The sequence below is a fragment of the Syngnathoides biaculeatus genome, chromosome 11 (genome assembly GCF_019802595.1).
Source record: "Syngnathoides biaculeatus isolate LvHL_M chromosome 11, ASM1980259v1, whole genome shotgun sequence".
Lineage (NCBI taxonomy): Eukaryota > Metazoa > Chordata > Actinopteri > Syngnathiformes > Syngnathidae > Syngnathoides > Syngnathoides biaculeatus.
The window spans coordinates 24,837,607-24,863,754 of NC_084650.1; the positions used below are offsets into that span (position 1 = coordinate 24,837,607).

At 41.5% G+C, this 26,148-nt stretch overlaps 1 protein-coding gene across 3 annotated transcripts; it reads right to left on the reverse strand.

Moving 5' to 3' along the window:
- Positions 1-750: 750 nt before the first annotated feature.
- Positions 751-23,017, reverse strand: nr3c1 (nuclear receptor subfamily 3, group C, member 1 (glucocorticoid receptor)). Of its 3 annotated transcripts, none has more exons than XM_061834216.1 (10): positions 22,619-23,017; positions 22,308-22,551; positions 20,639-21,762; positions 5,463-5,623; positions 3,491-3,607; positions 3,133-3,411; positions 2,884-3,028; positions 2,639-2,769; positions 2,398-2,555; positions 751-1,508 (listed from the first exon to the last, which is right to left on the reverse strand). In XM_061834216.1, exons 2-10 carry the CDS (start codon positions 22,338-22,340, stop codon positions 1,356-1,358), a joined length of 2,301 nt encoding a protein of 766 aa, XP_061690200.1. In that variant the 5' UTR covers positions 22,341-22,551; positions 22,619-23,017; the 3' UTR covers positions 751-1,355. The 3 variants fall into 3 exon arrangements, with proteins under 3 accessions (XP_061690200.1, XP_061690201.1, XP_061690199.1); XM_061834217.1 differs by lacking the exon at positions 22,619-23,017 and having other exon boundaries at positions 20,639-21,600; positions 21,714-21,762; positions 22,308-22,612; XM_061834215.1 differs by lacking the exon at positions 22,619-23,017 and having other exon boundaries at positions 22,308-22,612.
- Between the last annotated feature and the right edge of the window lie 3,131 nt (positions 23,018-26,148).

Genomic DNA, 26,148 nt, shown 5'->3' on the forward strand with positions numbered 1-26,148 from the left:
AAATTAAGAATAAAAAAAAAATATATATATATATATAAAATCAGCATAACATATAAGAATTCTTTCTAAGCCAAACCTCAACAGATATCGAGTAATCTCTCTTCAGTAGAATAACAGAACCACTACATGAGGATTAGCGTTAGTGACGTGTTTCGGTTTAAAAGCGGAGGTGGCCATATTTCGTAAAATACTGAGATGATTTTGCTTGTGACACATGGATCAATCCCCCAAGACCCAAAGTGATGCTACCACACCCACACAAACGCGCACACACACAATCACCATCCCAGCTGACCGGTTGCACCCTTCAGATGCATTAATAAGCTACAATCCACATGAAAATAGGATCTCTTTTCTGATTGGTCGACGCAAATCACATTCAGTTCAACTGATTCGAGGGTGAACCTAAAGTGGGGGGTGCCAAATTGAGATTAGGCAAGCTAAAACCTAAAATGGCGCATGTAGACCGCGACTAACCCACGGCTGTCCTTCGCAGTCTTTAAAAGCCTTCACAGCGGGGATACGAGGTGCTTCCATCGCACTTTGGCAATTTCATGTGTGGGATGATGAATGATGAATATTCACACGCGTACGTGCATCCACTCAAAAGGACAAAGGTAAAAAAAAAACAAAAACAAAACCATCTGTTTAAGAAGAAAGCATTGCAACTGCATCTTGAACAATCCGGGTAAAACTGCGACGGGCTGAGGAGAGGCATGCCCCGAGAGGTATGAAGACATAGCTGAGATGATATTTAACGCAAAAAAAAAAAAAAGGCACATTTTTTTTTTCTTTCCCTTTTCGTGAAACAACGTGTAAACCTGGAAGAGGTCAGCTTGGGGAGAAATCATCCTTTTGAATAGCTAATGTGATAAAACAGTCCTTGGGAATTATCTTAACATAAAAAAGGACAAAAAGCACAGAATGAAGCTCAATAATCGACCAGTGTCGCTATCTAGTCGCACCCTCCTATGAAAAGTAAAGCGTTAAAAAATACTAATTCGTCATGACGTTTCTCTACCATGTGATTACAACCTGGAAAAATGTGAAAATACTATTAGAATCTGTTATTTATACATAGAATCTATTGGATATAGTTGTGTATTTATAAAGGAAGCCACCTGAGACAACATGGGTGTGAAGCGCTTTCGTCTCCAAACAATTCCTAAGAAATCTTTTTTTTTTTTTAAAAAAAACAAAAAACAAAACAAAACCTCTGTGCACCTGCGGCCGCTCCCTCCAGACCTCTCACTCCCAAAGACGCTGAGAGTCTTTTCGCTGTCGCTCTTCAGGGTGAAAGTAGGTGTTGGTCTCGGATATTAAGGCATGTTGTGCATGTTGTTTGGAGATAGCAGTCATTTCTGGTGGAAAAGAAGCGCTTTGACGCCGCCGGCCTTGACTTTGGGAAGTTGGTAGCTGATGATCTCGGCCAGCATCTCAGGGAACTCCACGCTCAACGATTTATTCACGAAGGTGTAGAAGCAGAAGTTGAGAAGCCCACCGACCATCTGCACGGACAGATGACAACATTGAGGCGAGCGCCCATTAGTGAGAAAGAAAATCGATCAGCGATCGATGGACTTGGACGACAATTATTAGCACACTAGTGTAGAAATGTTCCTAAATTGAGAGAACACGCAAAACCACAGTCAGATTCATGACACTTGCACACTGGCTAATTTTAGAATAATATACGAGACGTATGCCAAGCCGAGTACGTCACGATTCAGGCATACAAGCGGCGGTGTGTGTGAGAACACATCAATTGACATCACAACAGGACCTGCAGAATCCCAGAAAAAGTCAATAAATCTGGTCTTGAGGTCTCTTTGAACTTCAAAGTGGAAGCTCTAGTCAAACAGTTTCCAAATATCAACTCGATACTCGGGGATGAGAATGACCAATTTGGAAAAACACTGAAAATGTCTGCCTTGGGGGGAGGGGGTTCAAAAGGGGGTGTGCCCCCCCTTTGGGTACAATTTTTTTTTTTTTAAAAACACAGTTAAATGGTGAGCTCTGGTTACTTCTAACAGTGTAAATACAGGGCAATCATAATATTTTGAAAACTTAAAATATGAGTCCAAGCAACAAAAATAATTTTGCCAAACTTCAGACATAAAAATGTAGACAAATAGGCTACTGCACTTACAAGTTATACTTCAGAAATAAGTACACAAGTAAGTCATTTGTTTATATGTGTGTGTGTGTATGTATATATATATATATATAAACAAACAGAGAGAGAGCGAGAGAGAGAAAATCGTGAAAACAAACAATTCCTACTGTCATGTTCACTGTTATTAATGCATATGAATGTTTACCACGTTTTATTTGACTCTACTGTGTTCCTGATTTCATACTGACGAGCTCCTGTCTGATTGTGTCCTGGTTTCTAACCTCGTGCATGGAGTCCAGCAGCTTGGTGAGCTGGTAGAAACGCTGCCAGTTCTGGCTGGAGTTCTCCTCGCGCTTCACAATGGCTTTTCCCAGCTCCTTGATGTACGACATGCGGATCTCGTCGAAAGCCGCCTGACTCTTCAAGCCGTCCTTTGGCACTGCACAAACATGCGTGTTTGTCCTCGTATCTCTGCGGACTGCTTCAAAGTATTAAGGCGATCCGATCTGAAGAGAGACTCACCAATACTCAGCAGGAGCAGGACCTTCATGCACAGGTACTCATCGAGGGAAACCTGCAGCCGGACAAACTCGCTGCTAATCCTCATCATCTGCTCACACTGGTCGGCCATGTACGGCAGCTTCATTCGCTCCCTTCAATCACATGAGAAAAGCGAGTAGAGGCGAGGCCGAAGCAGCGTGTTCAAGCAGTCCTTCATTTTTTCTTTTTTTGTAGATTACTTATGGAAATAAGTGATTGCCACATACTCGTTCACGATTAGGTCAGGAGCAAAAAAGAGGATGCTGCCGTTACACTGCTGGTAAGACCTCCAACCCAAGCTGAAAGACATGAGGAAGAGCCAGGAGCACTGGAGCAAGGTCATCTGGTCATCAAGGTGGAGGTTCCTGAAACCTGAGTGGAAGGAGAGTCCGGTTTAACAGGGAGACGGCAAGTGGCAACAACACATCACCATACGGTGATGGCTGAGAAAAGCCGGGGGCTGAGTGGGGGTCCACCTGGCAAAGCTTTGGCCCATTTGACTGCAGAGATCAGCTGTCGGCCGCCCAGTCTGTTCAGGGAGGTCAGGAAGTAGGCAAGTGTGTCAGGCAAGGAGCTATCGTAGCCTGAGTAGAGGGTGTCGGGCTCGATGGCCTTCAAAAGGGACAGCATGGTGGGGGCCAGTTGAGGCATACACTTGGGGACAAGTGCTTGGGGTTCGGCCGGCTTGGGGGGTAGCACCATGGGCGGGTTGCTTGACTGGATACCTTTTAAACGATTCTTCTTGGCTTTACGCGCTGAAGAACAGTAAAAGAGATAAGTCAAGATGGCGATTCAAAGGATTCCGGGCGCGCGTAGTCAACCACGTGGCTGTACCTTCTAGATTCATCCCCGCCATCAGACACTTGCGGAAACGGCACGCTGGGCAGTTCTTTCTCCTGATCTTATCGATGATGCAGTCATTCCTCCCAGCGCATAAGTAATTATGTTGTCCTAAGATGCACAGCAGAATAAGATTCAAGTTGTAAAAACAAAATATGGGGACTTCCTGCTATACTGCAATTCATCCTTCACGCCCCGGTTAGAAAGTGGATTTTTAAAGAATTAGCCCGTGGGCGACTAAAGCAAACAGGCAAGTCTGAATTTAGAGTTCCACACCTAAAATGATTTCAATACTGTCTGTCTTTAGCACAGGTTTTCTCTTTTGAGTCCCAGACGTGTGACATTTCAAACATGTAAATATGAAGGAAATAGGAGTATCCATTTGTACAAACTTGAAGTGGACACTACTAGCAGGCCTCTTTTATTTTCAACTTTGCTAAACAGAAAAGCACAGATGCAAAGTAGGTCTATTAGCGGTATTTGTGGCAAGTAAAACATGCTAATATATACTGAGATGACACGCTGTGGCGACCCCGAAAGGGACAAGCCGAAAGAAACTTACTTACTTACTATACCTGTCAAAATATCTGCCAGTCACAGTTCCACATTAAAGGTCAAGTGTCACGAAATGGATGATTTTTAGTATGTTATTTAAGAAAAACCGGCAGCCGGTATGGACCCATCTGTTTTTTCACTGTAAAACATGATTTTGACGTATTTGGCTTTTTGTAACTCCCGCCATGAAAATCCTCTCGAGGGATTTGTTTTCGACAAGAAGCAGGAAGTGACGGAGGCAGGTGGGGCCTCAAGTGGACTAATTTGTTTCTATTAGTTTTACCTGCGGGAAGATAGCTTGTTGTTCCTTCATGTTAGCCAAAATGCTGGGTCTTTGCACTGCTGGATATTGCTCGAACACTCAGGAGGATGGATTCATTCTTCATACTTTTCAAAAAGACCTAGTTTTTCGTGAAAAATGGATTGCACGGGTGCAAATGACGAGAGCTTCGAAGGTTCTAAATAACAGCTAAATGTGTATACAGCTACTAAAAAAACTAATAGTTTGGGGCGGACCACGTAATCCGTCTCTCATAATGTAACAAAAGATCCACGTACGTATGACAGGGGTGCCAAATGTGTCTATGTGCGTGTCGGACGGCTGGCGCGTCGGGCTCGAGTACAAGCACGGCTTCGTTGTTCATAGCTGCTGCCATCCGCGATAAACAACACCGCCGATGGCGGCGGCGATAAACAATGCAACCGACAAAGGCGCACTCAGCCACCAGCGACGACGACGCCGTAAAGCGGTCCGGCTCGGCATTGCAATGAGCCACCTCGGTGCCACCCCGGCTGAAGCCGTGATCGGCTCGTCGCACAGGGCCGCGGCGTTGTGATCGCTCGCGGCGGAGTACGCTAAATACTGTCATACTGTCGGAGTCTCTTGTTAGTTAGAAGTGATCCGCATATAATCTGAATATGGCTAGAAACAATAGGGTAATATTGCCCTCGACACGTCACCCAATTGTGAAAAGAGCTTCCGTCTCTGAATGGGCGTGTCCCACTAGAGGGGCCACAGCGTGTTTTCAATGGCAAATGTCTGGCCTGACGTCACGGACAGTAAATGGAGCCAATATGGCGACCACTTGGATGTTGAATGAGACTTCCGCAACTTTGCGAACGGATGACGCGCTCTCCGCTCGCATTTATTTTTTCGTCCAGACATTGAAGTGAATAATATTATATGTATTTTTCATTTCAATATCCATTTTAGAATGTTTATAGGGATGACACTTAACCTTTAAAGAGGAATTGGTGAGCTTTTTCAGATGTCAGTCTCAAGTCGCACTAGTGAACACCACCCTAACATTAGAAAGGGATCACAGTGCCTCCAAACAATGGCATATGCAGTAGCAAATATGAAGTTGTGTATGCATGAGTCAGAGATAATCGTGGCTGGCGGCTGCTTCACCTTCCACTGCTCTTTTGAAGAACACCTTGCAACTGCCACACGTGAGCACACCATAGTGGCACCCGGAAGCCTCATCTGAGCACACCAAGCAGATTTTGTGAGTGCCACTCTTTCCTTGGGTCGACGACGGTGCCGTGGTCCCTTCTGGTGGAGAAGTCGAGCTGAGGGGAAGCGTATGGAGAGAAAGACATGAGGAACCACCATCTAAACTCTACTCTCATTTCTGCACACAATTCCAATACAAAGGAGAGTTTTTTTGTCCATTTCACAAGAGTTCATTTAAAGATTCCGTACAAGTTCAAAGGTCAGGCTCATCCTTACTTGATGTCATTTTCATTGTCATGTGCAGACAGTGCAGTCTTCTGTCTTCTACTTAATGCTTCTCACGCAAAACTAAAAGCTAAAGGTGATCGACCCTTGGAGTCCATTGCCCCTAAGTTGGGGAACGCACATGCTTTTGAGCAGCCTTTTGGAGTTGGACATTTTAAAAATTATAAACAGTTCAGAAAGGCTTTCCAGTAAGACTAGACTGTGTTTACTAAAACTATTTTTAAACACTTTGATTTGACTTCTCTTTTCCTATGACAACAGTAAAAATGTTTGTATTTGAGGTGTGTGAAACAATGACAACACCTAACCAATTATGAAATCATTTGACAACTATTTTGATATTTTTATTCATCATTGAGAGACATTGTTTGACTTGAAATTATCCAAATACTTGGAATGGTATTCACTCAACAGTAAATATTGTTCGATTTCTTAGGTACTTCATGACAGCAGACTAGTACACATCTTTTTATTAAATCAAAATAAAATGTTAGCTCAAAATAACTTTACTAACATCTGCTTTTACTTTGGAAACCAATGATTAATATTTATGTCCATTTTCTGACATATTACAGACCAAATCAATCACTAAAACAAATTGTGCATTTTCAACATCTCATTTGCGATAATTTCCTGTTTTAGATTAAAGGCATGGCAATTACAAATGCTTTATTGTCAGATTCACACACACCCCCGCCCAAAAAATAATAATAAAAAAGCAACTGTTCAAATATGAAAATAATGGTAAGTAGTGGCCCTAATCATTTTTGTGGAACGCTATATGCATAAAATATAACTACTTAGAAGTAGTGTATGTAGTGTAGTGTATCAATAATAAATGTTTTGACTGACATTTACTTAATTGCTGCTCCAAATGTTGTATTAAATTTCATCACATTATGCAACTCCACCATTTGCGCGTGCTGACATGGAGTTCACAGAAACTACCACAAGAGGTCATCTGGCTTTGGAAAATGCAGGCAAGGTCCACACCCCCCCCCCCCCCACCCCCCTCCAATACAGCGACTTCAGTGTCATTTAAACCCATCTCAAGCTGGCGCTGCCATCAACTGTGTTTGAGTGTCTGTCCATCTTAACTCTGCAGGAGCATGACAAACGGATTGGATGAAAGCTGCGCTAGAGTGCACGGAGCATACTGTTAAGACACGTTTCCATAATTGCGCAACGCAAGGGCGCACGGCTGATAAATGGGGGCCAGATCACAGCAGTCAGTGGGCGTAGGAACGGGAAAGCTCGAGACAAACAAGGCCCTAAATCCAAGAATTTGGCAGATTTAAAAAAGGAAGTGGTGTCACCGAGGTGCCCCAAGATACATTCTAATTAGCATAGAAACCATATTCAAGATGTACAGTAAGCTTCCTTTGCTTCAGTTCAACAACTCAATCTGTTTTGTGTCTATGGAATATGTAACTCAACATCGACCGAAAAATAGTTCTGTTGTACAGGGAAGTCTGAGGTATATACTCCCTTAGGGTTCATTTTCAGTCATCTGTTTTTAAGTTTCATTATCTTGTGGCAAACTCAGTGCAAAAAACAGGCACTGAGGTGAAGGGTCATTTGGAAAACATTACTGAGTTGCTGCAGTAAAGTTTTACAAAACAGTCAGAGCCCAGAGTGTGGAAATGCAGAGGGGGGGCCCAATAAAGAGTCCACCGTGAAGATGTCATCATTGGGCATCTCCCTTGAAAGGCCCGACGAAATGGTGTCCTTTGGACTTCTTTGCTGTAAAGGCTTTAAGCTGCTCATTGAAATCCAATTACTCTCACGCAGCTTAAAACCAAGGGATATGTAAGAATGATGGGGAAAGTAAGGAATAGGAAAAGAATCGGTCATGTTCCAAAAGATACTGAGGTGGTGCCTTAACTTCCACTTCTCAATACTTTTATCTCAAAGCACCTTTCCACATTGAAATGAATGAAAATGCCATTCATCCATTCCAGCCCACCAACATAATGTGGCCTGCTGCAAAACTTTGTTTGACACCCCTGTTTTTCCTTAATGTGGCTCTTTCTAGTGTGCGTGCCATTTCAACCAGGGGTAGAACACATACATATGTATGTACTTGAAGATTGTCACAAGAAGTCAGTTACATGCGTTAAATTAGTCGTTTTTACAGAGAGGATGAAAATATATGCTCGTTATACTCCATTTAAATGTGTTGCTGCACCATTTGTGTTCTAATATCTGTTGCTTAAAGGTCCCGCATTTCAGCGATTTAGACCTCCATAAAATGACTCTTTAACATGGACTTAATATAACTTCCCAATTAAAAAAAAACAACATGGGTTTGTCATACTAGTGTCTACAATTGGCCCTTCTTATAGATACTTCTGCTTGACTCAGTTTTGTATCCGCTTTGTTCATACACAGATCAGACCGACCCCTTTCCTCTGATTGGTTGGCTCTGGGAAGAAGACCCAACCCTTATGACTAGTGAGACCACATGTGATTGTTACATTGACAGCACTGGCTCAGGAGCGGAGCGGCAGATGGAGATCTTCGCTCGTAATGTAGATAAGCTCAAGAAATTTGAATGATCTGATTTTAGGCATCTCTTTTAGACGTCTGGAACTCAGGAATGCGTGGGACGTTTAAATTCATACTTCACGTGTTTACTTGGACAACTTAAACCCAATAAAGCATCCTAAATATTAGAAAAGGTTGGTTTGGTAAAGGACGGGACCTTCACATAGTTACAACGCAGCATTTATTAATCCTTTTCTGGCATTTTGCATTGAGTGATATCATTACGCTAACGTAAGACAAAATTATGTGATTTGGTAATTATCTTCGTTTTATGCCTTTGTAATAATCCTGAACTGGCAGTGCTAACAAAATGCTTTAAACAACAATGTGAACTGTTTTTTTTTTTTTTTTTAAAGAATCAGTCCCTTTCTCACAAACTATTAAGTTTGATGTCAGTATCGAGCAGGCATAACTCAATTTTTGGTTGCGTTTGGAAAAAAAAAAAAAAAAAAAAAAAAAAAAAAACAGATGAGAGATGGCATATATCATCAAAAACCTTTAAGTCGAGTAGCACTACATTGTTTTATACATGAACACACCAAAACAAGTCTTCAAGGTTAGCTGTAGACGATAACATCAGTGATTTTTGACAGTTTCTGAAAGCATCTGTTGAAATGAAATGTGTGTGCTCCGTCACAAGGAAGTTGCTGGCTTCCCTCTGAGGTAACTATCGGTCGGGGTTCATACTCTCCCAGCACAGCGTCATAGAGAGCAGCCGAAACTTCAGTGAGAGCTGGCTTAGGAAGTTAATCGCTCGCATTTGTATTTGTGATCAATCCGAACGGCTTTTACTGAGATAGGTTAAGTTTGAGATAATGCTCATGGCCCAGTGACCATTTTAGCCATCCTTAATCCCCTTTTGCTCATACTGTCACGTAGTTTAACAGCTTCCTGCTTCATAGAGAGGATAGCCCCCCTGCCCCCACACACATCTTGCATTTGCATCTTCATACCAGGAACATTTTCCCAGTGTAATGTTTATTTAGACTAGATTATTTTGTGTTTAGTTAACATCATATTCCCCAAGCTACTGTACCGCAAACATTAAATCGTATGTTCAATCACGTGGTTCAACAAATTGATCTTGGGAAGGGTTCCCCAATGCTTCCGTCACCCAATGCGTCAATCGCTAGCTACCAGTCGATCTCCGAGGGAATTTTGACCGTATCCCAAAAAAGACATCACCCTAGCATCCATCTCGTTGCTTGATTCAGGTGTGGCTAATACAACGATCGTGTGCATCGACTGAAAGTTAGTTTGACAAATCCTGACCTCTTTTGACGTGTCACTGCACATGTGAAAGGCGTGTTCTAGCAAGCTGGCTTCCTATTTATCCTGTTTTTTGCTTTTTCCCCGGGAGTCACAGCGATGCACCACCCCACTCCGCCAACGATACATCTTGAGAGGCTGGGTGCTTGAAAAGTAGATCTTTGCCTCAAAAGTGTTGGCACTCCTGATCTAGAGCTTACACATCAGCATCGACCCAATAATTGAAGATGTTAAGACCTTTGCTTTATCAGAAGATGAAGAGCAGACCAGAAATGAAAATGCAGGGGTACGGATCTACCGAGAGAATGTACGGTATGGTTTAAATCAGATACAAATATGGGTTTCATTCTATAGACTTTACTTTGGAACTGAGCCCAGGAATAGGAACAATTGTTCCAAGTAATGAACTGCGATTCAGATCACGTTTCACAAAAGGCAGCTTCAACAGCCACCAAAATCCTACAGATGGTATTTTTCATTGAGGGTGACCCAAGGGTGAGCTATTCCATGCTGTATTTGTTTTCCTCCCAAATCCTAGTATGATGGAACCAGTGGTCGGGCCGGAGAGGGAGATTACAGTTTGCCACATACACATCAGTACCGCCTAGAGTCATGACATTTGTTAATGCATAAATTGTATATGTAAGATGAAGCCATAAATAGTATCTAATGGACATGCGATTGAGAGGGGACTAAATTTACAGTGGTAACATCTCCATTTCTTACCTAGTTTTAGACCCAAAATGCATGTGAATATTCTCATTAATCTCAGGGCATTGTGATCATCGATCACTACTGGACTGTTCTGGTTGTCTCGGAAGAGGTTTCCCCTCTCATCTGAACAGGCTTCATCAGTCATTGCAACACGACTTAGTTAGGATGGACAGGCTGGACTAGACCAGCACAAAAGAATCCAGCTGTGATCCACTCAATACCTGGAAAACAGCAGCCTAAAATAACCTCTATGACCAGACATACTTACATATAGACGTACCCAACATAGGCCATCCTTACTGCATAATCAAGGAGTTTCCAATCTAAATCGCACACTGAGAAACCACATGAAAATGCATCTATGCTTTTATTTTGGTTTGAGTGTGAAAGTTTAGGAACGCAGACAATGCACAGCTTCAAAGAATCTGGTATCACTAATAATCATATTTGTGCATTTTTTCCCCCCTCTGTAGTTCATTGAGAGAAACAATTTATGTTCCTTGAGACATTGGACAAAATGTTATGCACTTTTTTTTTTTAGGTGAGAAGTTGTCATAGCGGCTTTGCAGATCAGAAAATATTTCAATTGCAAAAATTTCAAACTGGCAACATTTAATAAGCATATTTTTAATTGCATCATCAAAATGTGAATTTTAAAATCACCCTCAAACCATGTCACCTGAAAAACACCCACAAAACCGCCTGTTATTTTAACGAGCGGGGGGGGGACTTCACAAAAGATGAAAGCTCGGAAGATGTTTGGTGTCGCTGCTGAGACTCAACCTGATATAACAGAGTCCAGTCATGTCATGCAAAGGAGAGCTGAGCACGGAAAGTGAGATGTGCTCGTTCTCAGAGGTAAGAGCCACTTAAATAGAAATAGGAAGTGGTCAGCACGCACTGCATCACGCTCACATGCAGAACAGCACAGCTATTTCAGAGTGAAGACAATATTTGTTGATGCAAAGACCATATATAAAGGAAAGTGGGATGTTTTGAGGGACTCTTGTTTTTGTTTTGTTTTTTTGTGTCGAAACGGCTGTGCTAATTTCTAGTCTAAATTGTTGCCACTAAACTGAAAAGTGTGTGCCGTCTATGCTATGGTACTTACTTTCCCGTGTTTCAATTGTCCAAAGTTATGAAATGAACTGAACTGTTCTGAACCGAAATACAGTATCTTTCGGCACTCAATCGTTATGACACCACTTTACTCAGTTAATGGGTTCTATCAACAAAGCTGTGGCAGAATTTTAATCGAGATAAGATTGATGCAAAGCTTTAACTTGTAAAGGGTGCTCTTTAAGCAATGCAATTCTTGGTCACAGTTAAATTAAACAATTTGTTTGTTGTTCAAACGATAATCAAGCTATAAAGCTAAAAGATTTCAACACCAAGAGGTGAAGTGTTGCTTTTTACCTCACCTGCTGATTTAGTTTTACTATTGGATGGGGTTGTTCAAAATAACATTTAAAGTCATTGCTTTTTCTCCCATTCAAGTTTAAGAAATCTTGTTTAGCTTAAAATTGCATTGGACTGCCATTAAATTACTGTATTTATCTCTTTATTGTCTTCACTTTGATGACCTAAATTGTTAGTAGATCAGACTTTGTCCTAGATGGCAGCACCCACATTAGCTTGCGATAATTACAGCTATTTTGAGCAAAATTCTTCAATTGTGACATCAAAAATAGGAGATAAAAAATACATAGCAAATAAACATATGATCCCCAGTACTTGTTGCTCGCTCATTTATCGCAGAGGTTAGGTTTCTGGACCAGCCCCATAGTAGGTTGAAATCTAAAATCCATCCACAGCTACGCTGATGATGCCAAACAAGTGGATGCTCTTTTGAACTGTATTTTAGAAAACAAACCCTTGACGGCAGAGAACTTTCTCAATCTTAACCTGGACAAAATTGATGTTTTATTCATGACCTCAGGGACCTTAGAGAAACTTCTGACTAAACAGCAAACGCTATCCATTAAATCCTTTCCTGCTGGTGAAAAATCCAGGTGTTATTTTAGAGTCGAAAGGCCCCTTTAAACTATGACGCTTGCGCAGTCGACAACGCCCGCCAGTGCATCACGTGACCAACGCCACGCAGCACCCATGTATAACTTGCCCTGCACACGTCAAAAAATGTTGGTGCGCCGAGAGAGCCACGGAAATTATCTCTCATGATTGGTCCGTTCCAGTCACATGCTGAGATGACGTACTCACCGTTCCTCCTTGCTCCACCTACCACCTATGCCCCCCACCTTCTTGATTGATTTGGGACCATAATTGAATGTATCATCTGGTCATTTAGTTCCATTTGTTCAAGCATTCTTCCGCAGTCGCCATTGTTGCTGCGTTGCTCCTTTGTTACGGAAAGTAAAGTAAAAACAGCTAAAAAAAACAAAAAATGTTCAAAAACAGCTGCTTAGCCAATATGAGCCATACCAACACCTCTGGAGAAGAACAGCAGCACATTTTCAAAACTGCATGTGTGGGTTACGCTCGAGTAAGAAGGCAAACTATGTGCGGGATAGCCACAGTCAGCGCGGTCACATCCTGCACGAGTATAAAGAACCCTTAAGATTTTACACTCACTTTTATTCCATTAAAAAAAAAAAAAAAAAAAATCAACAGAACACACAACAGAACTCATTGCTCTGTGTATGTTTATGGACCAACTGAGGGTCTTTTGAGGTTTTTGTAAGTGTCTTAATGGTCTTAGGCCTTCTGAGTGCTTTACAATGGTTTTACCTTACGAACCTTCGGGGGCCCTGCGGTCCTCCGGCTCAGTCTTTTTGTTATTCCAAAAGTCAGGACATACACTCACAGTGATGTATTGCTCCAGTCTTACGGCCCCCGCCTGCGGAACAGCCTTCCGGATAACCTTAGAGCTGCAGAGAACATTTATGTTTATAAGAACACTAGGGCTCAATGCTGGAACCCTGTGGTTGCGATATATCTACTATGAACTCCTTCCTAAGATGGCGTTTCCCCCCTTGGTTTCTCTGTGTCCAGTCATAGGTCGTTACATCCAGTAATTGTTTTCTCACGTTTTTTAAACTCTGTATGTACGTGCGCATGTGTGGGTGAATGGTGGGTGGGGATTGATTTTCATTCTAAAGCACTTTGAGATGGATGTCATTGTATAAAAAGTGCTTAATAAAGAAAGTTTGATTTGAATATCACACTGAAATAGATGTGATACTTATAAGCAATCCATACAAAACTCAATTTCAGTTAAATTATTTTGGAGTGGGGGGAAAAAAGGATTGCATTTTAAGATTCCAAGTCTATATAAAGTAAATAGTAGTATATAAAGTTCATATCTGTGACCACAGACTTGGCAGCCATGGTTTAATTCACACTCTGAGGTATTTATTAATTTTGTTTCTAATGAGACCCATCACCTTCCCTTTTATAACACGGCTCCATTTTATAGCCCCAAGCAGCAACAAACTCCTTTTAAGTTCTACTAATGGCACAGCACAAGAAAAACAACCCTAAAGGATTTGCTTTCCACATTAGTCGCCATAATTGGTGGTGGTGTGTGTATGTAGGTGGGAGGAGGTTTCCTGCCTAAAGAATGCTACTGTGCACACGATGTTGGAGCTCGAGCTGGGCGTGTGGGAGGAACCTCCTAAAGTCTGCTGACTCGACAGATAAACACAATAGTAAGCAGAGAAGCTCGACCTGCATGCCTGACTTGAAGGGAAACGTTTTCTCAAGTCCAAGCTTATTTGGTCTCAAACTAAACCAAAGTATAAAAATGCTCAATCGTGGTGTGGGCCCGATGCGGTAACAGAGCTGTAATGACTGGAATTCGATGGAGTGCGTTCAACAGGCGCCAGCTGTGGACAGACGAAAGGAAAAGTAGGTCAGGGAAGTGAAGGCTTCGTGCCGGAGCTCTGTGGCTCTGCCCGAGTGCCTCTGAACCCATACACATGCACACACCCACACACTCATGCATTATAAACAAAGCCAACTGATGAATGCGTGGTGATATAAAAAGCAGCCCAAAGACTTTGGTGACAGTAAGGATCCAAAGAGATTGTCCTTGGCTGAAGGGAGTCAGAATGGTGATGATGGAGGTTGGAGCCCCTCCACATTTCGACCAAAGAACTGTACTGTACTGTAAGGTACAGCGGCTGGGAAGTGCAGAACAGTAACAAATTGTCAGACATTTCAGAAAACAAATTCACAAAAACAAAACATTTCAGAAAACTAACAAAAATCAAAAGCTGATGAATCAGTGACACAAACCCGGGGTCACATTATAGCAATCAAAATAGGGTACTATTAAAACAAAATATTAATCTTCAATACAGCGGTACAGCTACTTATGAAATTCATCTGTTCCCAAAGTCATTTCGTAACGTGAATTTTTCACAAGTAGATGCGCTTTTTACATGTAAATAGCGTGTGTGGTTCAACTTTACTCCTCTATAGCCCCCACAACTCTGCAAATCACCCTTGTTCTTAAAATGGGCACCACCACGTTTTTCGCTCCCTTCATCAGGAATCGTCTCACTCACTACAATTCTGTTGAATAATCCGGTTAAAAACACAGCCACCACTCCTCGATGCTTCCATACCTCAACAAGTATGTCATGAGGACCAACTGCTTTTCCATTTTTTCACGTCCCCTTCATTGCTCCTTACTGCTCCATCACACTTGCCTCCCCCCCCTCAACCTTCTCATTTTCCTCATTCAAACTCCGCAAAGTATCCTTTCCATCTATCCAGGACACAAATGGCAACAGTCAACATTTCAATCGCTATCCTTCATCACCTTAACCTGCTGCACATCCTTCGCATTTCTATCCCTCTATATTATATGGACAATTGATCCTTTTCGCCTTCTTTAGTGTCCAACCTGGGATACATGCCTCTTCTTTAAGCCTTTGCTACCTCTACTTTTCATCCTACATCACAGCCCCATATTTTATTATTATGTTGTATTTTTCTCTCCTCAATACTCTCAATTAACCAACATCTTCTCAGCTATTCTCTTTCCTTGTATGATTTCCTCTACGTCCAGCCACACTCTCCCCTTGCACTACATCATATTCAGTCACCTCTTTCAGATTGCATAATCTCCACATGTAATCCACTTGAGTGCTTCTACTGCGGCTCTTGTAGGTCACCCGATTTTCTTGTAACACACAAAAACGGTGTTTACGCCAGCAATTTCGATTTTTTTTTCCCCAGAAAGATCTACCACGCGGCGGCACGGTGATCAGCTGGTGAAGTGTTTGCCTCGTAGTTCTGAGGTCCCGGGTTCAATCCCGGACCCGCCTGTATGGAGTTTGGATGCTCTCCCCGTGCCCGCGTGGGTTTTCTCCGGGCACTCTGGTTTCCTCCCACATTTCAAAAACATGCCAAATTAATTAGACACTAAATTCCCCCTAGGTGTGATCGTGAGTGCAGCTGTTTATCTCAATGTGCCCTGCGATTGGCTGGCAATCAGTTCAGGGTGTACCCCGCCTCCTGCCCGTTGACAGCTGGGATAAGCTCCAGCACTCCCCGAGACCCTCGTGGAAATAAGCGGGAAAGAAAATGGATGGATAGATAGATCTACCACTCCATCTCTTCCTCCAAGTTCCTTTCTTGAATGCCAAACTTACCAATCACTTATCACCTGTTTCCTGCACCAACATTTTAATTACAATGTATACCAATCATAATGTTCTCTATTTATCTAATCAAGGGGGTGTAGTTACAAGTATTGTTTCACAATTTTTTGGTGACGTACTCTAAAATTTCAGTGTTGGAGAAATTCTCATGAAAGTTCTTTTCAGTTCACGAGAGTCAATAAAAAGTATATTCAAAATTTCCATGTGCTTTCTTTATTGGCGAGCGCCAGCTTGTGACGGCAATGTCAGCTACATGCTTACACTGCTGCATTTATTTGCCAGGGTGTGATTTATTCCGTCAATCCAGTTGGAGATGCAACTAGTAGTGACTAATCAAACGCATAGAAAGTGTAAAAAAATTAGGAAAGACTGATGATTTGAGGCCTAAAAATTTCTAGTCTTGGAGTTAAGATGTAGGAACTATTCTATTCAATGAGATGGACACAAACAATGTCCCTCATTCACATTAGATCGAGTCCACAGCCCACAGGAAATTCCAGAACCAGAACGTGTTCATCGGGACTACATGACAGACAAAAAAATACTATTGATTTGGTCAGGGCACTGGGGATCATTTTATGGGACTTCTGAAATCAGTTGCTGGGTAAGTACACATGCTTATGAGTAAATCAGATTCATATTCATCTTCATTGGCCAAGTACCAGTAAGTTAAAAATATAATGACTTCCTCTCCGGTAATAGGAGCCAGTCTAGTACTAGAAAATAAACCAGTTTGTCAACATACAATTAGGACATGAAAACAAGTACAGAGAGTGAATGAACAATGCATGTGTACCATTAATGTGGTAATGCTGATACAATGACAATTGTGTAAATGATGCAGAGTCATCAAACAACAATAGTAGTGTGCTAATTCATTCATCGTTCTGCTTATCCTCACTGGGGTCGCTGCTGTGCTGGAACCTATCATAGCCTTAACTGGTCACCAGCCAGTCCACAAATACCAAACACCGGTTGTGAGGCAGCATCTCCAACACGATGTGGCGCAACGCTATTAAAACTGTGCAAGGTATGTTGACGCCGTCAAAAATTGCCAAACCCATGTTTCATCATTTGAAGTAGTATCAACCAAGAGATTTTGGAAAGAGGGGGGGGGGGGGGGGGGAGATTATCGTCAGCACACTGACTGTCACTCACTCTTACCATCAGAAGTAGCATTAGCAGTTAGCCACTGCTAGCAGTGAGGCCACCAGCAACAACAATTATCTCATAATCATTCAGCTGGTTTGTAAAATGCCAAAATTACTTCATCTGTATGGTTTTTAAAGATAATGCCAGTCTGAAAGTATCAATATTAAAAGCGTACAGTTGAAGCCAGACGTTTACATACACTGTGCAAAAACACACATTTAATTTTTTTGTCTCACTGTCCCAAGTCAAACCTAACTAAACCTCTCCTGTTTCAGGTCATTCAGGATCACCAAAATTATTTTATTTTATTGAATGGCGCATTAATGAGATTTTGTTATAGAATTTCATATTTTGTTCAAGGTCAAACATTTACATACACAAAAAGTACTCTCTCTTTAAAGAACAAGGGGAAGCACAGATGATGAGGTCATGACTTTGGAAGTTCCTGATAGGTTAACTGACAACATGGGAGTTAATTGACGGCATACCTGGGAATTTATTCAAGGCCACACCTGAAACACTCTGCTTCCTTGTTTGAAATCATAGGGGTAAAAATAAAAATACAATCGGCCAGGAAAATAGAGAAAGAATCCTGGAGCTCCACAAGTCCAGCTCATCCTTGGATGCAACTTCCAGATGCTCAAATGTGCCATGTGCATCTGTTCAAAATTGTATACACGTGTATGAACATCAATGTCCAACCATCACACCGCTCAGGAAGGGGAGGGGCTCTGTGTCCAAGAGATAAATGCGTTTTGGTCCAAAATGTGCGACTCAACCCCAGGACAAAAGCTAACCACCTTGTGGAGATGTTGGATGAAGCTGGTGGGAAAGTGTCAATAACCAACGTGAAATGAGTCATCCAGGGACACGGGCTGAAAAGGAGTTTTCAAAAAGACACCAAGACAATGATCTTAACTTCTAGAGACATGTCTTGCACTTTAGCGCCACGCAAGCGGGTTTCTGCTGAATTACTGTTTTTTGTTTTTTTTTTTGCTTTTTCTTTTATCCGGCTCTGTTAGTGCTGTGGCATCGTGTTGCTATTGTGTAGCTGCCACAGCAGTTTTTTTTTGTTTTTTTTTTTTTTTTTTTATTTTTATAACCAGCCCTGTTCACGCTACAGTATAGTTGCTGTTAAGCTAAGCCAAGGTATTAAAACTTTGAAAACTCTGTGTACCGTCTTTCAATGTGGGCACTTGCAGCTTTTACACTGGTGCGGCTTATGTATGTACTAAATGGTATTTCCTTTACAAATGTACTGGGTGAGGCTTATAATTCAGTGCGCTCTGGAGGCCGGAAATTACGGTAATGCTAGAAGAAATTCTTATTATTGTGCCATTTAAGAAAATTACATAATTTTCACAATCCTGGCTGACCTGAAACAAGGGAGGTTTGGTCAGATTTGACTTCAGACAGTGAGGCAAAAAAATTGAACATTTTTGCGCAGTGTATATAAACTACTGGCTTCAACTGTATGTAGCCTCAACTGCAGAATGAGAATGTTTCCAAATCAAGGTTTGTTTTGTATCCTGTACCTTCAAAAATACTCGGGACTTCAAACCAGTGTTAATTTCTCTACATTTGGCTGCAGCGTTGAGTGAAAAGTGTTCTTATATTTTTCTATATGTATTTCATTTGCTTAAAATGCCAATAAGTTGGGGTTACTATTTTAACGTACTCAATACGTTTAACAAAAGGTCTCTCTTGCTTGTTTAGTTTTCAGTATAGATGGTTTAACTGGATAATCAAAAAAAAAATTTGATAATAATTGAGATAGAATGATATGAACAAAAGTTGTTTTTTTTTTTTTGCCAGATGACCGCGCCCTAAACCAAACACACAGAACAGGATTGACAGTGCAAAATAAAAGCATTTAGATAAGCTATTAATACAACAATCAGCAGTGATACTAAGCAGAATCCAAACTTTAAAACAAAATTCAATTGAACATCAGTCAAACAGATGCACACGTTCCAGAGAGTAGGATGTTAATGTTGTTTTTACTTATTCCTGTTGTTTAATGTTGCTGTGCGACTTCTCCGTTTACAACAACACAATACAGTATTATAAATGTGTGTAAAATTAGCACTGCACACATATTGCACATGCCATTACCATGATATGTTTTCAATACATTGTTCAGTCCTATCTAAAATGATTTACTCGTTTGGTCAGTTAAAAATATACTCGGCCAGTGGATTTTTTTTTTTCTCGAGTACCAGCCAACTCTGCTGGTGATTTCAAAAGTTAATTTCGGACACTGCATATGCAATATTTCACAATTGAGAAAGCAGAATCATGCCTTAGGCATAGATTACCAAAAAACTAAATTAAGCAAGGGTTTCCTAAACATATATTTGGAGCCAGGGATTCTATCCATGTCAACTGAAGTACTATCACATAACAAATTCAGCTACATGAAAGGGAAAGTATTTCATTCAATCAATGCCAAAAAAAAAAAAAAAAAGTCCTACAATCTGCATTGCTTGGAAGAACACGCGATTCATTCATTCGTTCTCTGGAATCGTTCTGTGGGTGCAAGTCTGACTCTCAGCAGGACGATGGGACAAAGTGTGGAAAAAAAAAAAGCTTAATGTCACAAAACTGCAATCAATTGTTATCACAATTTATGGACATTAAGCGTTTACCTCATTAAGCTAAAGTATCTTTAAAAAAAAAAATTGGTATCGGATTGGAGATGTGATCAGCTAATGGTGCGGTGAAAACAGTTAACGTGTATCTTGACAAAATAATATTGAAATTGAATTAAAAGGGGTCAGAAAGGGGTGATTTTTCAAAAAAGTTGAATAATACTCTGCAGTTTTAACTTTGACGACAATGTCTTTTTTTAAACTGCAAACTCTACCTTTAATATTTTACTGGTGTGAAAAATTAGTGTGTTTACTTGCTAAAGACAGCCTCCAGATCAGAGAACGTTTTGTATCAAAAATACTTTCAATCAGTTCAAAATGATAAATACTTCACAGGTAAACATAAATCAACAAAGGGAAAAATCATCACAACAGTTGATTAGTGTTGACTTGGATCTAAAAAGCTGTTTTGACAGCGAGAGATAAAGCAATTAGGACCCTTTATCAAAACATGACGGTGGAAGACCAATTAACCAATAATGTCAAATTATAAACAAGTTCGCCCAGAATCTCAAGAAACCTCAGTTTAAAGCCATTCTTCACATAACTACAGAATCCAGGAACAAGAATAACAAACACTTTCTAAATTTGAACAAGCATGATTTTTAACTTTAACAATAAAAACAACCAACTCAACTGAAATATATGCTGTTCAATGAAAAGTGACCACAACTAACAGGCACCTATTACATTGTAATAGCCACAATAAGATTGTCACGCTGATGTCTCACTGCTACCCTGTTTCTCAACGGAAGACTAATAATCTTGAGCTGTCTGAAACACAAAGTCATTTAGATAAAACATAAAAAAAAAAAAAAAAAATGTCGGTGCAGGAAATCAGTAAGATTTGAATGACTCAATGAAGCGTGCCAATTTGTCTTACCTGGAAAAGCTGGTGTTGTATGTAGGAGTGGCTGAGAATGAGTCAGAGGCCTGGTGCAAGCCTGACGATGGTCCAGGAGCCAGGCCTCTGTTCCAGGGTCCACCAACAGTGGCAACAGGAATAAACTGACAGGTGGCAGACTTCTGATCCTTCAGAGGCTTTGTATCAAGTCCGAAGTGGAAACTCTGACCTCCCGAGGTGCTCACCCCACAGATGGAGATGGGACTAGACGTGGGCAGGTCTGGAGATGAGGTACTGCTTATTTGGCAGTAAGACATCTTCTCTTGTTTAATCGCATCTTGAGCGCAGAGCTGAATGAAGCCGGCATCTTTTTCTTTCTTCACCAAAGTGGTTGTCGGGGTTAAGGTGGTAGAGATGCCTGAGCTGGACTGGTCAGGACTTCCCACGTTGTTACTGCCACTGAAAGAAAGTTGGCCACTTCCGTTAGTGCTTTCAGCGGTAATGGGCTTGATTTCCTTTTCTGAGGTGACATCCACAAGCATCCCGTCATCAGCCAGGGTGGAAAGGAAAGCGTCGTCTCCTACGTAAAAATCAGACGGGGAACCAGTGAGCTCGAAGTCACTGAGCAGATCCAGAGTGTTATCATTGAAAAATTTCTGGCTCATCTCCATGTCTTTGCCAATGTGCTCAATGGCGTGATCAAGCTCAGTAGGATCGTGACCTACTTTTTCCAGAGAGAAATCCTCAGTTTTCATGGTGAAAAAGCTAGGATCTGACCCCCCAATAAGAGAATCCATGGAAGATGGGGTTAGGTGTGCTATACTGCCACCAGACTGCAACTTCTCCTCTAAGTTTGGGGGACTGGATGAGAGCAGCTTCTGATCTTTGGTCAGGCCCATAGGTTGTGGATCTTTTTGCAAGGTGCTAACCGTGGCAGTGATGGAGGACGCGATGACTTCCACTGGAGCAGGGCTGTTGTTGTGGCTGTTAGACTGTCCAGGCTGCATGAAATGGATGGATGAGAGAATACCAGAAGCCGGAGAACTGCTGGCACTGTGAGGGGGCACTTTCAATTGACTACCCCCAGCTGGGATTTGGGTGAAGACCAGTTTACCTGAATGGTCATCTCTCCGTGATGTTATATTTACTTCACTGTTGTCCATCTATTTGTAAGTAGAGAGAGAGAGAGAAAGAGAGAGAGAAAAAGATGGAAAGTGTAAAGCAGTTGCATTTAATAACATAAACAGTGATTCCTTACACCTGTTTTGTTTTCTGCCATGTCATATCTTTTAATAATATGTTTAGTCTATAACATATTTTACGCATGGGACGGGTTGTGACGTGACCAAGGGAATGGGCTGCTTGGAGACTGCAGGCCAGTGGGAGGGGTTTTGTTGTTTTCGTACAAAACGTTTTAAATAAAAATGGGGTAATACCGCCCCCCCTTCCCCACCCCCACAACGTTAGTTAGCCCGCCCAAACAAACGGCCACACAGCAGGATTAAAGCTGCCAACAACATAAATGCCCATACAGAAGGACTTTCGAGTCTTTAGCAAGTAAATGTTGCCTTGTCGGTGACTGTTGCCGTATCTAGCAATGTGGATGGCGTGCCAACATGTCTCGAATGACACCAAAACTAAAATAGCCAAGATAGCTGCGCATCCAGTCAAACCTCAAGGGGGGAAAAAAAAAACAACTTTGATTTACCCTTGAAATGACTTTTTGTTGATGAGAGTCCATTGGTCGTCTGTCGTCATTATTATGCTTCGAAGTGGCCGAGCACAACACGCCAAGACCGACTTGGTATTTATTTGCGAATTCCTCTGGCGTCGTATCCTCCTCCTACATCTGTCGATAAAAAGAGAAAACGGAGCCGGGCTGATGCTGTTACGGGTGGCTTTTGTTTTGACGTCTCTCCATTCTTTATGACGGCCTGTCAATCCGAGTGCCCCTGCAAGTAAACAAGTTTAGCTACGGTGCTCCCAAGCTAGCCTTTAAGGAAGTGGGTACGCGCTAACCTTCGAGCTAAATATACAAAATGGAGAACCAAGCAAGCGAGCCCACATCATAGGTATAAACGATTTCCTTTTCACGCGTGCTAACGACGATGCGAAACTAGGAGGGTCACAATTCTCGGTGTGGTCTCTGAGTGTGGGAGGAAAGAATTCCAAAACAATTATGATCCATTTTCATTTTGCTGCCGTACAGTTGCGACAACGGAAGTGTGTAATCTTTCACTGATTTTAGGCGGTATATTTGCTAATGTTGTGTACTGATAGCACACGGTTTGACAGCATGGTAAACTTCACAGAAAAGGGTTGGGAAGTGCGCGTTTCCGTTTTATTTGATGGGAACAGCGACCTTCCCAAAATGGCTGCTGCGTTGTCATGCCAGGTTGTCTGGTTGCTAGCGCGCGGTGCTTTATTATCGTCTCATATCTATGAGCCCAACTCTGGGAGTCCTACTTGTAAGCTGCAGCGACATCTGTTGACATATATGGATAACTACAGCCCATAAATTCAGCCCCGGTGCTGATTGATTAAATACACATACTTTACTGCATTATTCATGATGACTTTTACGGTTGGGCGTAGACACAAAGGTATAATCAACGATCCTCTCCCACCCCACAACAGACCTCATCCATGTTTTATTTTTTAAATACTGATCTCAGTCAAGCGGTTGTAATTTTAAGTAAACAGTTGTGATTATAATTAAGAAGTGCATAACTGAAGTACAGCACATAACTGTATACAAATACCTGAAATTAGATCAATTTTAATGAAAGGCTATTTCGTTAAGAGGTAAACAGCCCATAATGTCTGATGATACATTTTATTATTGGTTGCGTGACACAACACAACCAGTTTCAACCAAGGAAAATATTGCCTCGAACCCATAAATAATGCATTGCAATACAATATTCTCTACATCTGTTAGAGGGAAACAGAAGAATGTTCTCACAATGTTCTGAATATATCCGACAGTGCAAAAACTTGCAAACACAGCAGCCACATTTCTGTTGGAGTGATTGAGCTAGTATTGCTGGTCTCTTTGACAACGCAGGAAAAGCTTGAATTTCACTCTTCTTGACCCAGGTTGTCCTAAAAATATGAAATCAGCATGTTAATTGCTATTTTTTAATTGGATTTTAAAATTTTCGTGGGTTGTGGTGGAGATTGGGGGTGGGGTTAGGACTGTGTCCCTAATCTGCGCAAATAGACTAAAGATGATAAGCAACTGCAGCGGCAGTATAAGGAAAACAAGTTTAACTGCCATGCGCTCTGGCCACATGCTTAGTTGTAAACAAACTCTGTGCAGCTCAGCTTCTGGCTAGTACGTGTAATGGACTGCCAAATTTATATCAAGCTTTCACATCATTTTTTAAAAAAATCTCTACTTCTCCCAGGCTTTTCATTTGGAGTCTACACAACGTACCGTTATCACAGTTATGACCGGCTTCTTACGATGTGGCCCCACCATCAAAACAAGTTTGACGCCCCTGCTGAAAACATCACAGCGACATTCAAATTTGAGCACCAAAACCGCACACCACAGAAAACTGCAAGCTTGTGTAGCTGTAAATCCCGACCGTTTGAATCACACTCGGTCTCCGGTGGCTGCTTAGCAACCCTTCTTCAGCACAATGTACTCGGAATTAACGGGGCAAAGTGTGACCGCTGCCTCCTCAAAAGCACGAGTCAAGGGTACTTTACTGTCATCAGCATTTTAGAAATAAAAGACAATCAGGCTGCAAATACACATCAAGCAAAAGAAGCACAAAGTCAAACAAAAAATGACTTGCTCGTGCACAGTTCTTTACGTAAACCTACTATGGCGGTTCTCCATTGACTGTGAAACCGCCAAACCAAAAAATACAGCAAAACCTAGGGGCAAATGTCGTAATGGAATCAGAGAAACAAAACCACATAAGAAGATGGAAAAAACAGCACCCCCCCCCCCCAAAAAAAAGCTGCAATCATAGAAAACAACAGCAGAGGAAAAATACTGCAGATAAAAATGCTGCAAACACAACACGACACACAAATTCATGCTGCAAGTTCACACCACACAACGAAAGTCCTCCAGGCCACCAGGAGGCGCGTCCTATGGGACAGTCCAGTTCTGTGAAACCAGATTCACTACAGGTACGCATAGGTAGATGTAATGCGGCCCTTTTGAGCTCCATGCCGACAATGATGTTAAATTAGGGAAGTTGAAGTCGTCACAGCATTGTGTGGACAGTGAGAAAAACAAAAGATCAAGGATCCTGGAACATTGGATTGCATACAGGTCAAAGCCGCAAGGAAACTGGGAGTCCAGGTCACAAATACGTTATTGATTTATTTTTCGCTTTCAATCAAAGTTTGCATATTGATATCTTACGTTTAGGTAAAGATAAAACAGGTCACGCCCCCTAGTGGCATCCATCGTGTAGCGTGAACGTGAACATTTCTCTCACTGTTGCTTTTTTTTTTTTTGGTATGTTTATAGCATTTTTCCTTTTCTGTTTTTTTTTTAATCGCTGTATTTTATCCTGCTGCATTTTTCTTTCGTTATTGCCTTCTGTGATTGCAGGATTCCAGTCTTTCTCAAGTATAACCCTGTTGTCATAATCCAGAATAATGTGACCCTGGTTTGTGATGTACATCGGGGTGGACTTGATGCACTCAATTAAAAGCAAAATACGAAAACACTTTACAGAGCATTGGCAAAAAAGTTTTGCCATTTAGACATACAAAAGGTCTCATTGCCAAGCTCTGAGTGAAAGCATCTCATGATGGAAAAAGATAAAGAGCTATCGCAAGACCATCTCAAACTAATTGCTGCAAAACTTAATTATGGCATTGGTTATAGTTGATACGTAAGTGGAAGGCAAATCATACCACCATAAATTTGCCTCAATCAGGCAGTCCTCCAGGATTGCTGACAGAGGAGTGCAAAGAATAATCAGAAAAATTGTCCAAGAGCCAAGGACACCCTGTGGAAAGCTTTGAAAAGTCATGGAATTAGCAGGTACTGAAATCCCAAGGAAAATGGTAATGTATTGCGTCCCCATGGCCTGTGTGCAAAAACATGTCAAAGCTTGTTTAAAGTTTGCTGAGCAACATCTGGACAAGCTGGTTAAATACTAGGAGAATTTTGTCTTTTGGGCTGTGAGAAAATTGTTTGGATGCTGTAATCTGCACCACGTTTGGGGGAGAAATGCCACTGCACACCAACCTAAAAACACCACACCAACAGTCAAGTTCAGAGGGGGGGAACATGATGGGGTGTTGCTGTTTTTCAGAAAATGCTAATGGTAAAAATACCACTATTGAAGGAAGGAAGAATGGGCAAATATATAGACATTCTTGACAAAAATCTTCTGGCATCTACGAGGGTGTGGAAAAAGACGAGGGTGGACATTCAGCAGGATAATCATCCAAAACATTCTGCCAAGGAAACTTGCAATTGGTATTGAAGAAAAAAGAATAAAGTTGCTCGAATAGGTCCAGGCAATCACCTGACTTGAATCTAATCAAAAATCTATTGAGCAAACTGAAAC